The sequence below is a fragment of the Balaenoptera acutorostrata genome, chromosome X (genome assembly GCF_949987535.1).
Source record: "Balaenoptera acutorostrata chromosome X, mBalAcu1.1, whole genome shotgun sequence".
Taxonomy (NCBI): domain Eukaryota; kingdom Metazoa; phylum Chordata; class Mammalia; order Artiodactyla; family Balaenopteridae; genus Balaenoptera; species Balaenoptera acutorostrata.
In genome coordinates, this window is record NC_080085.1 from 66,174,757 (window position 1) to 66,190,547 (window position 15,791).

The 15,791-nt window shown below is 39.3% G+C and overlaps 1 protein-coding gene across 1 annotated transcript in view; it reads right to left on the bottom strand.

Annotated features, from left to right (window-relative positions):
- Nucleotides 1-2,221: 2,221 nt before the first annotated feature.
- LOC130706267 (L-dopachrome tautomerase-like) overlaps nt 2,222-15,791 on the bottom strand; it is an 89,592-nt gene continuing 76,022 nt past the window's right edge. The window contains exon 3 of the mRNA XM_057537654.1: nt 2,222-3,623. Within this exon, the coding sequence (XP_057393637.1) occupies nt 2,350-3,623 (1,274 nt within the window). The 3' untranslated portion in view covers nt 2,222-2,349. The remainder of the gene's footprint in view (nt 3,624-15,791) is intronic.

A 15,791-nucleotide genomic window follows, 5' to 3' on the forward strand; every position in this document is an offset into this window, starting at 1 on the left:
ATTTTTCTAATACTACAGATAGAAGCATATAAAACAATCTGTTCATTTTCTTCAAGGTTGAATATTTCCCCCCATCATTGAGACGTATGGCTGTACAATGCTGAGTGATATTTTCTGAGTTTATCTGCATAGCATTCACTGTAAGTAAATACCAACTTTTTACTCTACAGGTTTATTCTACCTTTAGATTTGCTGAAAGGCAGTCATCATTGATTTACTGTAATGTTAGAAAATGCTAGAAAATTTTATTCCTCTAATATGAACTACAAAATTAGGAAACTAGTTCTCTTAGGAAGGCATCATAAAACATAATATTTATGAAAAGTTGCACACACTATAGTTAAAAGGAGCTAAGTATAAATGGTTAGTCTTTATTTCTGCCACAGATAGATCTTGCTTTTAAACAAATCTTATGAGAATATGATGTATGAAAATTCTGATATACTCGAAGGATAAGCTAGAGGTGGTTATGTGCTTTATAGAATTATTCATAATAGTTCATCCATAAAAAGTAATTTCCCCTGGTGCTTTTAATGTATAATTGATTTATACACAACTTTTCAGGAACATACCTACCACGCACACTTATATCTTCATCTTAAGATATTTCTCTTTGGGTTTAAAAACAGGATGTAAAAATGTGTTCCCCAACAACCTTGAGTTCAGAACATAAACCTGCCAGAGTGGACCATGTTAATAACACATTGCTGAATTTTCCATGAATTCTATTAAAGGCAGGCATTGAGATTTATGCATGTGGCGCTGGTTAAAGAGGTCCAAGCAGGGCTTCACCCCGTGAAGGACTCTGGGCTGTCTTGATTCTCCTCTGCTGAGCCTACTCTCGGATATACTTTACGAGACTCACTCAAATTCAGTTCAGATTGAGCTCTGTCCATTTCTCTGGCTTCTGCAGTCTTATTCCAGGGGATAACACTGGATATTGGTAAATCTTGCACCCTCTAGCCCCGCCATATGGAGAAGGCTCCAGGGTGCTCTTAACCCCCATTCTTTACACACATCCATCCAGTAGAGAGGAGCTGCAGTGAGTGGACCGAAGGGCCACCTCTGTGGCTTCCCTCCTACTGCATGGATGCCAGATATGAACAGATGAAACTGCCTTAAGATCTCAAAAACCATTAACTCCTCAGAAGGAGGGATCATCTTGATATGTCTAAACATTTTCGTAAAGACTGCCTCATTCTTATCTCTCATAATCTGATGATTACTTAGTGGGTCATAACCATTTAATTCTGAATTGTCGTATTTTGTATGGATGGTTTGCTTTTAAATGATAAGACTTGATTAGCATTTGTAAGTAACGTCAGTACAGGGCAGCATTAATGAATTTAAAGTCAACTCTTAAAAATAAGCCAAATGCGTGAATAAGTTTTCATCTGAGGCTCCCTAGCAAAGGAATCGGTTTGGGGTCAGCCAAATGAGACCTCAGAGCAATGGAACACTCAAATTGTCTCATGTTCAGGATGATAGGCTCACCAGCCTTCTCCAGTCAGACTTTCCTGGAAAGAGTGACTCTGTATTAGTTAATAAGTTCAAAACAGTATATTAATCAACCAGATTAATTTAAACTAATTTAATCCCTCATCTATTCGTTTACCACTATAGGATCAATGTTTATTCAGCTATTGACTCTGGGGATAGCTCTGCTGTTAAGAACTGCAGACTCTTTATAAACTCTGTAAAGTCTAATTTATGAAAGAGAACCAAATTGATCATTCATTCATTCATTCTCCATCCTGTATGGAAAATAAGGCCTATTTTCATCTTCAAGGCCATTTTAAAGGCTGGGGAGAACAAGAGAAAAGAAAAAGAAGCCGCAGGAAGATGATCAGGAAGGCACCTAAAATCATGGATGTTTATACCTAAAAGAGGCCGTGGAGACTCATGTAGCACCTGCACCTTCCTGCCCCCATCCCTTTACAAATGAAGATGCGTGGGCTGAGAAAGATTTAACCATGATCTTGTCCAGCTCTCAAATTACACTGACCTGCAAATTTCAATGAATCCACTCTATCGATTTTTGGAGGTGCTCTCAGAACACGAGGAGGCTTAATCAATATGGGGAATTATTAATAAATACCACCAATCATCATCAGCTCTACCTTTGTTTGATGGTAGAGACACCCTCAAGCACTTTAGCTTGTTTGTTAGATAAACAAAACGAACCAGAAACTACAGCTAAGCATCTTCCGTATTTGGGGTCATCCCACAACAGGAGGAGCTATGCCAAAGATCTTCAAGGAAAGGAAAAACAGTGAGGATTCGTTTGCTCACTGTCAGGGTCAGAACTAAGCCTTGGCCAGCCTCTTCTCTAGGGTAAGGCGTGAGCATCTAGGCTTCTTCTGTGTATCTCTTGTTGCTTAATTGTGTCTCCATTAAGGGTGTATATCCTTTTCGAAGTCTTCTATATTGAAGAAAAATCAGCAGTGCAAAAAGACCAACCAAGACCACCAGCATCCCCATAACCACTGAGAGGGTTGTGGTCCAATCTGAAGTTTCTTCAACTGGCAGATCAATGGCATAGCTATAGCCAAGCTGGTCTGCAGTTAAAAAGAGTTCCTCATTAGTCACCGGAGGGAAGAAAGGAACCATGTTATACATCCGATTGTGACCAATGGGTGCCAGTTCCTGAGGCCAGGCATCTGCAGGGGGATTGAATCTTTTCATCCACTCGTCAAAAACGGCATCAGTAAAGGAATGAAGGACCACAAAAACAGGATCATTGGCAGCAGAATGTGGCAAAGCATTTGTCCCGTTCAGGAAGGAATGAACCAAATTATGAAGGTTCATCACTTGAGAGTCCAGGGTCCCGTCTGCTTTATCAAATCCCTCCAGGGCATTCCTGAAGCTAAAGGTAGAGTTCTGGAAGAAAGGAGGATTGTCAAACTTCTTGAGAGACAGGCAATCTTGTATGTCTTTTAAAGTTGGCAATTTCTCACTGCTTCTTCCCACTTGATTTCTTCTCAACAAGCCTTCATAGGTTCCATTACACAAGGTGACCCGGCGGTTGTAGTCGTCCAAGCTATCACAGACAATTTCCCAGCTGGAGAATCTGGAGTTCTGACTAATCAGAGTCGGATCATCTTGTCTTGCAGCCCCAAGCAGCTGGTCTGTACACACGTCACACTCGTTCCTCCCGGTGGCAAAGTTCCAGTAGGGCAAAGCAAAGGACTCATTGCCAGTGAGGCGCTGGAGATCTCTTTCCAGCCACAACAAATGGTAGCGGTGCCAGGTAACGAAGGCGGGGCCTTGGTGTGAGAAATCTATGGCCTTGTATGGGCGCCCTAATAATGTATCTCTAATGGAATAATAATGGAGCCATACAAAGAAATCATAAATGCTGCAGTTGGCGATCTGTGGCTGGGTCCCGTTGGTCCCGAGCAGGCCTAGCCAGTGTTGTGTGGTGATCACGTAGTCCGGATGCGGCGTGTTCTTTGCGAGGTCTAAGGAGCCCAAGAACTGCTCCCGCTCCTGAGGGGTCAAGGAGTGGATATTCTGCCGGACAACCAGGGGTTTCTTCTGATCGCAGTTGGGGCCAGTCCAGCCAAACTTGCAGTCTCCACAGTTATAGCCGGCGAAGTTTCTTTTTTCAGTATAATCCAAACCTTTGGTTTAATCATCGACAGCAGGCGTCGTGAACGACCCGGTGTCCCCGCTGCGGGGCTCGGGGGGCGTTGGGCTGGCGCGCAGCCCGGCGGAGCGGGGTCAAAAGCAGCGATGGCGGCCTCTCTTTCTTTATATATTTCCATTTCTACTTTACTTTTCTGCTGTCCTGTGTTTCTTCCCTTTTTATTTTATTTTATTCTACTATGATTATTACTTTTTTAATCATTTTAATCAGTTTGTTCTGTTTCCTTGTTTTATTCTTCAGTTTGCACAATGCTTTGATTTTGTTTTTAGGATGCGTGTATTTGTTAGTTTTAATCCTAATTGTTTGGTTTCGTTTTTGAGTTCTTCTATTTGTCTGGATATTTTCTAGGTGCTTTTGTTTTATTTGGTTCTGTTTTTGTTTTGTTTACTTGTGTGTGTGTTTCCTTGTTTCTGTTTTTCTTTGTTTCATTTTATTTTTATCATTTCTCTGGGGTTTTGCTTGTCTTTATTTTCCTTTAATATACTTTCTATTTTATTTTTCTTATAATTCTATTTCTACATTGCTTTTCTGGTGTTCTGTCTTCTTTCCCATTTCTTGTTTTTTTCTTTTTCTTTAATCATTTTTGTTGGTTTGTTTTGTTTCTTTGCTTCATTCTTCAGTCGGCACTCTGCTTTGGCTTTGTTTTTTGGTTCTGTGCTTTTGTCAGGTTTCTTTTTAATCCTTTGATTTCCTTTTGGGGTTCTTTTGCTTAGTTGGTTGTTCTCTTCCTTTTTGATTTATTTGGTTAAGTTTTTGTTTCTTTTGTATGTATGAGTCGTTCCTTGTTTCTGTTTCTGTTTGTTTGATTTTACTTTTTACCATTTGTCTGGTGTTTTGTTAGTCTTTCTTTTTTAATATCCTTTTTTGCCAGCACAAGCTACTTGCAGGGTCTTGGCTCCTTGATGGGAAGTCGGGCCTGAGGCTCTGGAGTGGGAGCAAGAAGCCAGGATGCTGGACCACGAGAGAATTCCCAGCCCCAGGAAAGACTAACCAAGACCTAGCTCCACCCAACTGCCAGCAGCTCCCAGCACTGGATACCTCAACCAAACACAAACAAGACAGGAACACAAACCCACCCATCAGCAAACAGACTACCTAAAGTCATATTAAGCTAACAGACTCCCCAAAACACACCACCTGACACGGCCCTGCTCATCAGAGGGAAAAGACTCAGCTCCACCCACCAGAACGCAGGCACCAATCTCTCCCATCAGGAAGCCTGCATAAGTCACTGGACCAACCTCACCACTGGGGGCAGAGAACAGAAGCAAGAGGAACTACGACCCTACAGCCTAGGGAAAGGAGACTTCAAATACTGTAAACTAAACAAAATGATAAGACAGAGAAATATCTTGCAGGCAAAGGAGCAAGATAAAAACCCACAAGACCAAAAAAATGAAGAGGAAATAGGCAAATTACCTGAAAAAGAATTCAGAGTAATGACAGTAAAGATGATCCAAAATCTTGGAGACAGAATAGAAAAAATACAAGAAATGTTTTTAAAGGACCTAGAGGAACTAAAGAGCAAACAAACAGTAATGAACAATACAATAACTGAAATTAAAAATACTCCACAAGGAATCAATAACAAAATAACTGAGGCAGAAGAACGGATAAATAAGGTGCAGGACACACTAGTGAAAATAACTGTCATGGAACATAATAAAGAAAAAAGAAAGAAAAGAATTGAGGACAGTCTCAGAGACTTCTGAGACAACATTAAGCTCACCAACATTCTAATTATAGGTGTCCCAGAAGAAGAAGAAAAAAAGAAAGGGTCTGAGAAAATATTTGAAGAGACTATAGCCAAAAACTTCCCCAACGTGGGAAAGGAAATTGTCAATCAAGACCAGGAAGCACAGAGAGTCCCATACAGGATAAACCCAAGGAGAAACATGCCGAGACACATACTAATCAAACTAACAAAAATTAAATACAAAGAGAAAATATTAAAAACAGCAATGGAAAAGCAACAAATAACATACAAGGGAATCCCCAGAGACTTCCCTGGTGGCACAGTGGTTAAGAATCTGCCTGCCAATGCAGGGGGCACGGGTTCGATCCCTGGTCCGGTAAGATCCCACATACCTTGGAACAACTAAGCCCATGTGCCACAACTACTGAGCCTGTGCTCTAGAGTCCACAAGTAACAACTACTTAGCCCGTGCGCCACAACCACTGAAGTCTACATGCCTAGAACCCATGCTCCGCAACAATAAAAGCCACCACATTGAGAAGCCCTCACACCACAATGAAGAGTAGGCCCCACTCACCATAACTAGACAAAGTTCGTGTGTAGCAATGAAGACAAAACACAGCCAAAAAAATAAATACAAGAAAATAAATTAATTTTTTATAAAAAGGGAATCCCTATAAGGTTACTAGCTGATCTTTCAGCAGAAACTCGGCAGGCCAGAAGGGAGTGGCAGGATATATTTAATATGATGAAAGGGAAAAACCTACAACCAAGATTACTCTACAAAGCAAGGATGTCATTCAGGTTCGACAGAGAAATCCAAAGCTTTACAAACAAGCAAAAGTTAAGAGAATCCAGCACCACCAAACCATGTTTACAACAAATGCTAAAGGAACTTTTCTAGGCAGGAAACACAAGAGGAGGAAAAGACCTACAAAAACAAACCAAAAACAATTAAGAAAATGGTAATAGGAATATACATATCAATAATTACCTTAAATGTAAATGGATTAAATGCCCCAATCAAAAGACACAGATTGGCTGAATGGATACAAAACAAGACCCGTATATATGCTGTCTACAAGAGACCCACTTCAGACCTAGGGACACATACAGACTGAAAGTGAGGGGATGGAAAAAGATATTCCATGCAAATGGAAATCAAAGGAAAGCTGGAGTAGTGATACTCATATCAGGCAATATAGACTTTAAAATAAAGACTATTACAAGAGACAAGGAAGGACACTACATAATGATCAAGGCATCAATACAAGAAAAAGGTATAACAAATGTAAAAATCTATGCACCCAACATAGGAGCACCTTAATACATAAGGCCGATGCTACCAGCCATAAAAGGGGAAATCAACAGTAACACAATAATAATAAGGGATCTTAACACCTCACTTTCACCAATGGACAGGTCATCCAAAGAGAAAATAAATAAAGAAACACAAGCTTTAAATGACACATTAGAGCAGATGAACTTAATTGATATTTCTAGGACATTCCATCCAAAAACAACAGAATACACTTTCTTCTCAAGTGCAAACAGAACATTCTCCAGGATAGATCACATCTTGGGTCAAAAATCAACCCTCAGTAAATTTAAAAAGACTGATATACTATCAAGCATCTATTCCAACCACAACACTATGAGGCTAGATATCAATTACAGGAAAAAATCTGTAAAAAATACTAACAAATGGAGGCTAAACAATACGCTATTAAACAACCAAGAGATCACTGAAGAAATCAAAGAGGAAATCAAAAAATACCTCGAAACAAATGACAATGAAAACACGATGATTGAGATTGACATATATACACTAATATGTATAAAATAGATAACTAATAAGAACCTGCTGTATAAAACAATAAATAAATAAAATAAAATTCAAAAAAATAAGAAAAGAAAGAAAAGAAGAAGAAAAAGAAAACATGACAACCCAAAACCTATGGGATGCAGCACAAGCAGTTCTAAGAAAGAAGTTTATAGCAATAAAATCCTACCACAAGAAACAAGAAATATCTCAAATAAACCACCTAAACTTACACTTAAAGCAATTAGAGAAAGAAAAACAAAAAAACTGCAAATTATCAGAAAGAAAGAAACCATAAAGATCAGACCAGAAATAAATGAAAAAGAAATGAAGGAAACAATAGCAAAGATCAATAAAAGTAAAAGGTTGTTCTTTGAAAAGATAAACTAAATTCATAAACCCTTAGCCAGACTCATCAAGAAAAAAAGGGAGAATACTCACATCAACATAATTAGAAATGAAAAAGAAGTAATGACTGACACCACAGAAATAAAAGGATCATGAGAGATTACTACAAGCAATGCTATGCCAATAAAATGGACAACCTGGAAGAATTGGACAAATTATTAGAAAAGTACAACATTTCAAGACTGGACCAGGAAGAGATAGAAAACATGAATAGACCAATCACAAGCACTGAAATTGAAACTGTCATTAAAAACTTTCCAACAAACAAAAGCCCAGCGCCAGGTGGCTTCACAGGCAAATTCTTTCAAACATTTAGAGAATGTTTACCTATCCTTCTCAAACTCTTCCAAAATATAGCACTCCCAAACTCATTCTATGAGGCCACCGTCACCCTGATACCAAAACCAGACAAAGATGTCACAAAAAAAGAAAACTACAGGGCAATATCACTGATGAACATAGATGTAAAAATCCTTGAAAAAATACTGGCAAAGAGAATCCAGCAGCACATTCAAAGTATCATACACCATGATCCAGTGGGGTTTATCCCAGGAATGCAAGGATTCTTCAATATATGCAAATCAATCAATGTGATACACCAGATTAACAAATTGAGGGATAAAAATCATATGATAATCTCAAAAGATGCAGAAAAATCTTTTGACAAAATTCAACACCCATATATGAAAAAAACTCTCCAGAAAGTGGGCACAGAAGGAACATACCTCAACATAATAATATGACAAACCCACAGCAAACATCTTTCTCAATGGTGAAAAACTGAAATAATTTCCTCTAAGATCAGGAAAAAGACAAGGTTGCCCACTCTCACCATTATTATTTAACATAGTTCTGGAAGTTTTAGCCACAGCAATCAGAGAAGAAAAAGAAATAGAAGGAATCCAAATTGGAAAAGAAGAATAAAACTGTCATTGTTTGCAGATGACATGACACAATACATAGAGAATCCTAAAGATGCTACCAGAAAACTACTAGAGCTAATCAATGAATTTGATAAAGTAGCAGGATACAAAATTAATGCACAGAAAACTCTTGCATTCCTATACACTAATGATGAAAAATCTGAAAGACAAATTAAGGAAACACTACCATTTACCATTGCAACAAAAAGAATAAAATATCTAGGAATAGACCTACCTAAGGAGACAAAAAATCTGTATGTAGAAAATTATAAGACACTGATGAAAGAAATCAAAGATTATACAAACAGATGGAAAGATATACCATGTTCTTGGATTGGAACAATCAACATTATGAAAATAACTATGCTACCCAAAGCAATCTACAGATTCAATGCAATCCCTATCAAACTACCAATGGCATTTTTCACAGAACTAGAACAAAAAATTTTACAATTTGTATGGAACCACAAAAGATCCCGAATAGCCAAAGCAATATTGAAAAAGAAAAACAGAGCTGGAGGAATCAGGCTCCCTGACTTCAGACTATACTGCAAAGCTACAGTAATCAAGACAGTATGGTATAGGCACAAAAACAGAAATAGAGATCAGTGGAACAGGACAGAAAGCCCAGAGATAAACCCACAGACATATGGTCAACATATCTTTGACAAAGGAGGCAAGAATATATAATGGAGCAAAGACAGCCCCTTCAATAAATGGTGCTGGGAAAACTGGACAGCTACATGTAAAAGAATGAAATTAGAACAGTCCCTGACACCATACGCAAAAATAAACTCAAAGTGGATTAAATAGCTAAATGTAAGGCCAGACACTATAAAACTCTTAGTGGAAAACACAGGTAGAACACTCTATGACATAAATCACAGCAAGATCCTTTTTGATACAACTCCTAGAGAAATGGAAATAAAAACAGAAATAAACAAATGGGACGTAATGAAACTTAAAACCTTTTGCACAGCGAAGGAAACCATAAACAAGATGAAAAGACAACCCTCAGAATGGGAGAAAATATTTTCAAACGAAGTAACTGACAAAGGATTAATCTCCAAAATTTACAAGCAGTTCATGCAGCTCAATATCAAAAAACAAACAACCCAATCCAAAATGGGCAGAAGACCTAAATAGACATTTCTCCAAAGAAGATATACAGATTGCCAACAAACACATGAAAGATTGCTCAACATCACTAATCATTAGAGAAATGCAAATCAAAACTACAATGAGGTATCACTTCACACCAGTCAGAATGGCCATCATCAAAAAATCTACCAACGATAAATGCTGGAGAGGGTGTGGAGAAAAGGGAACCCTCTTGCGCTGTTGATGGGAATGTAAATTGATACAGCCACTATGGAGAACTGTATGGAGGTTCCTTAAAAGATCTAAAAACAGAACTACCATATGACCCAGCAATTCCACTACTGGGCATATACCCTGAGAAAACCATAATTCAAAAAGAGTCATGTACCAAAATGTTCATTGCAGCTCTATTTACAATAGCCAGGACATGGAAGCAACCTAAGTGTCCATCGACAAATGAATGAATAAAGAAGATGTGGCACATATATACAATGGAATATTACTCAGCCATACAAAGAAACGAAATTGAGTTATTTGTAGTGAGGTGGATGGACCTAGAGACTGTCATACAGAGTGAAGTAAATCAGAAAGAGAAAAACAAATACAGTATGCTAACACATATATATGGAATATAAAAAAAAAAAGTTCTGAAGCACCTAGGGGCAGGACACGAATAAAGACACAGACCTAGAGAATGGACTTGAGGACACGGGAGGGGGAAGGGTAAGCTGGGGAGAAGTGAGAGAGTGGCATGGACATATATACACTACCAAATATAAAATAGATAACTAGTGGGAAACAGCCGCGTAGCACAGGGAGATAAGCTCGGTGTTTTGTGACCACCTAGAGGGGTGGGATAGGGAGGGTGGGAGGGAGATGCAAGAGGGAGGGGATGTGAGCTATATGTATACATATAGCTGATTCACTTTGTTATACAGCAGAAACTAACACACATTATAAAGCAACTATACTCCAATAAACGTGTAAAAAATAAATAAATAAAACAACATATATGTATTATCCTACAGTTTGTTGGTCTGAAGTCTGACGTGGGTTTCACTGATCTAAAATTAAGGTGTCAACCAGCTGCCTTCCTTTTTGGAGGTTCTAGACTAGAATACTTTTCCTTGCCTTTTGCAGCTTCTAGAATCCACCCACACTCCTTGCCTCATGACCCTCTTCCTCCACCTTCAAAGCCAGCAGCATTGCATCTCTGAATCTCTTGTTCTAATCACATCTGCCTGTTACTCTCCCTTTACCTCCTTCTTCCACTTTTAAGGACTCTTGTAATTACATTGGGCCCACCAGGTAATCTAGGAGACTCTCTCCATCCAGAGGTCAGCTGATTAGCAACTTTAATTCCTTAATAATTCCTGCAACCTTAATTCTTTGTCATGTAACAACATATTCAAAGCTTCTGATATTAGGGCACAAACATCTTTGGGGTTTGGAGGAACTATTCTACTTATCAAGAGCTTCAGGGGTTAGAACTTGGGAACTCACAAGGATGGTAGTGCCACTGATGATGATGGAGAAAACAAGAGGAATCCATTTTGATGGGAAGACAACAAAGTTGTGCAAATTAAGTGGAGTGTCCAAATGGTAACGACACCTAGAGCTGTTGGTCTTGAGGATCTGGATCCCAGGAAACACATCATGATTAGGGACATGAGCTTAGGGAGCCTTACACCTAGAGGTAAAGTTTGAAAGCCCTTGAGCCACTGATCCCTTAGTCATTTTAGAAAGAGAATAACACAAGGATGAGAAGGTGAAAAAGGAAGTGCCCTCATCATCTCTTATCTAGGCTGAACACTGGGCAAACACTCATTTTTTAGAGAACTGAAAGGACCAAGGGAAGTCCTAGAGGGTCCTGAAGATGGTGCAACAAAATTCCGAAGGGGACCATTTAGCTGGTCCCTCCAACCACATCTGTAGCCCAGATGTTCCGTGTAACCAGAGCACATGCCCACACCAAAAAGCCAACATTATATGCTCCATGAGGTCCGTGGCCAATATAAAAGTGTGGAGGATCCTGTCCACATGGCAAACCAAATTTGTTATTTGTGTCACATCAAAGACAGAGTCTCAACGAATTACTGCCCTCTGAGGTCATTTAATTATGATTAAGTGAACTATGAACCAGTGTAAATGGCATTTTATACTCTAGTGAATTAAGGTATGAGATGTAGCCGAAGTGAATAAGATTTATGACTCAAACTCATGCAACATTACAGTAATTTCATGACACTTTTACTATGAGGCAAGCGATGCCAGCTCTTGAAATAATTAAAAGTACATACCAACTCCAAGGCTGGGTTTCAGGCATTTATGGGAAGCCAGGAGACAGAATGAGGAGCAGGCTTCTTTGTGACTAATTTACTCTGGATAGCAGCAGCTGTTTCTTTGACCTGCAGCAAAAGTCTTAATTAGGGTGGGAAAACTGCCCCTGAGCAGGCCATGCAGGCTCCAGGAGGTCAGATGACATCACACATCTCCAGGAACCAGGTTCCTCCCCACATGAATCAGTCCCTCCCCAAATGAGAAATGCTTCATAGACAAGTAGCTTTTCAAATTCCTAGGTTCATACACCACTGCCCTCTGCAGATCCCTTTGTTCCCTTGTGATTACCTTAGTCTGGGTTACCATCCACAGAAGCAAGGAATCAGTGTCCATAGATCCCAAGGGAACTGGTAGAGCAGGACAAAAGTCAGCCAGAATATGCCCCATTTACCTTGGGTACATTTTTTCCCATTGCCAGCTATGTCTTGCCTTCTGGCACTTCTGCTTCTTCAGGTTTATGCACCAATTGGCATCTTCCTGACTTCTGATTTTGCACTCCATCTCAGGGATTCTGATCTCACCTCTCCCATTCAATGAAGGGGGTCCCATGGACAGAACCCAGTGCCAACCATAAGGGAAGACCTCCGTTACCTTCAGTTTCTTATATTTCCATTTTAAGAAACTTCAGGTGTGAGAAAGAATGTTTGCCATCATAATCAGTTAAATTCAAATATGGAACAAAATCTTTTCCTTGAAGCTCCTGATACTCATGACAGTACCTGATTATATCAGGCATAAAGAAAACAGGGGGATGAGGAGAGTGTTGTTAACCTCTAATCATGGAATAAAACCATATATTTTTATTTATCAGGCCAGATAAGTTGAAGAATTTAGCTATTGCAATATTCTCCTAAAAAATCTCCCCATCTTCAATCTTGTCCCCACTCTAATCCAGTCTCTTGTAAAGTGAATAATTTTTCTAAACAGCAAATCAGTTCAAGTTACTTTCTTCCTAAAACCTTTCAGTGGATCCCCATTGCCTATTAAACAAAGTCTGTACTCCTTATCATGGTCAACAGCAGAGCTGCCCAACCAGTGTGCCCTAAATGGATTACAAGTGTACCTAGATATCGATCACCTCAGCCCAGCAGAGAGGTCTGGAGTGGCTGAGCCCTAGAGGCCTTGGCCTTAGGAAAGGTCTTTTGACTTATGAAAAAGACTTGAGAGAAGCCTTTCAAAAATTTGGTGTCTCAATCCCTCTCTAATCTTCTGTTTAGCTCCTAAATACACACACACACACACACACACACACACACACACACACATTCACATTCATATTATTTTTCTTGATATATGAATGTATAGCTAGAAGCTTGCCATATAGACTATATAGGACATTATAGTGCATCAGAATCACCAAGGAAACAAATTGAAATGCAGATTTACAGATCCCACCACAGAGATACAGAAAGTCTGGGACTCTTTATTTTCTTAAGAAGCAGCCCATGTAACTCCGGTGCAAATGGTTGGCGTATCACGCTTGGAGAATTACAACCTACCTACTCTAGCTATACTGGACCATACCATAATTCTTCAAATGCATATGTTCTCTCCCTTGTTTTTGCCCATGCTGTTCCCTGTGGCTGGGATGCCTGTCCTCCATCTGATCACCTAGATAACCCTTATTTGTCCTCCAGGCTTATGCTTCGACTTCATTTCCTTTGGAAAGCTTTCCCAGATTCACAAGATATGTTGGGTGTCTCTCCTATATTCTCTCTGAGGCCCCATACTTCTCTTGTAGCATTTAAATGATTACCTGCCGTAGAGGTAAAGGTCACATCAATCCTGTTTATCATTTTATCCCTAACACACTCTAGGCATTTTGTAAACATTCGAATTAATGCCTTATCTTGAACACAGGTCCTAAAGGAAATTTAACTTCAATTGACCATTTCAGATCTAGGTGTGATAACCTCTGTCAGCCTCAAAATGGAGTGAGCCACCAATCTAGTTCTACACTCAGAGAGCCAGGAACCTAATTCTTCCCCATCTCCTAGTTTGTATGAGCAGTCCTTATGCTCTGAAGCAAAACTGCTGCTGCTTCCAAAAATTTTATCTTCTATGGATTATCACTTATAAGGCCCACATTTACAACCAGAAGATATTCCTTGTCATCCTTGACAGTTTCTCATTCACCAGCATCTTGACAATGGCTTTAATTGCCCAGTATCCCTCAGAATTTTTTCCTTCTGGCTTCCTTTCTGAATGGTTTTCTCCTATCCCAATTAGGGACAACATTTCACTTTCATCTAAACCAAAGGGTTGTAAAGCATTCCTCAGGCCCTGTCACCATATCTGCTAACAGGGTTGCTAGTTTTAGGGCAACTTGATTTAGGGCAAATAGGCCCAAGACATTTTCACCTTTAACATTGAAAGTCCCCCATCTCTCATTTTCCCCACCCTCAGCCTCGGGTAACCACCATTCTACTCTTTGGTTCTGTGAGTTCGACTTTTTTAGATCCCACATATAAGCAATAGCATACAGTATTTGTTTTTCCATGTCTGGTTTATTTCACTCAACATAATGTCCTCCAGGTCCATCATTTGTCATGAATGGAAGAATTTCTTTCTTTCTCATAGCTGAATAATATTCCATTTTACAGTTATACCACATTTTCTTTACCCATTCATGCATTCATGGACACTTAGATTGTTGGTCAAAGAGTAAAAACTTTCAGTTATAAGATGAGTAAGTTCTGAGGATCTAACATGGAGCATGGTGATTATACAGGCATACTTTGTTTTATTGTCCTTTGCTTTACTGTGCTTCACAGATACTGTGTTTTTTACAAATTGAAGGTTTGTGGCAATCCTGCATCAGAGCAAGCCTATTGGCACCATTTCTCCAAAAGCATTTGCTCATTTCATGTCTCTATGTCACATTTTGATAATTCTCTCAATATTTCAAACTTTTTCATTATTATATTGATTATGGTGATCCAATCAGTGATCTTTGATATTACTATTGTAGTTGTTTGGGGGCACCGCCAACAGTGCCTATATAAGATGGTGAAGTTACTCGATAAATGTTGTGTGTGTCCTGACTGCTCCACCAACCAGCCGTTCCTTTGTCTCTCTACCTCACCTGGGGCCTCTCTATTCCCTGAGGGGTAACAATATTGAAATTAGGCCAATTAGTAACCTTACAATGGCCTCTAAGTGTTCAAGTGAAAGAGAGAGTCGCGCTTTTCTCACTTTAAATCAAAAGCTAGAAATGCTTAAGCACATTGACAGTAATTTCAAAATATTACTGCTCTTGGTCACCCAAGAGCTCTGATGGAGAGTACAATGAGATTAATATTGTTTTTAAGCCTGCTAACACAACATCCATTCTGCAGCCCATGGATCAAGGAGTCACTTCAACTCTCAAGTCTTATCATTTAAGAAGTATATTTTGTAAGGCTATAGATGCCATAGATAGTCATTCTTCTCATGGATCTGGGCAAAGTCAATTGAAAACTTCCTGGACAGGAACAGCATTACATGCTACAGAGAAATCGTTCATGAAAGGAAGAGGCAACTGATGCAGCAAACTTCATTGTTGTCTTATTTTATGAAATTGCCACATCCACCCCAGTCATCAGCAACCACCACCCTGACCAGTCAGCAGCCAGCAACATGGAGGCAAGACTCCTCACCAGAAAAAGATTATGACTTGCTTCAGCGAGACGATGCAAGCATTTTTTAGTAATAAAGTATGTTTTTTGGCTGTGCCACACAGCTTACAGGATCATAGTTCCCCGACCAGGGATCAAACCTGGGCCCCTGGAGTGAAAACACCAAGTCCTAATCACTGGACTGCCAGGTAATTCCCTAAAGTATTTTTAATTAAGGTATGTACATTATTTTTTT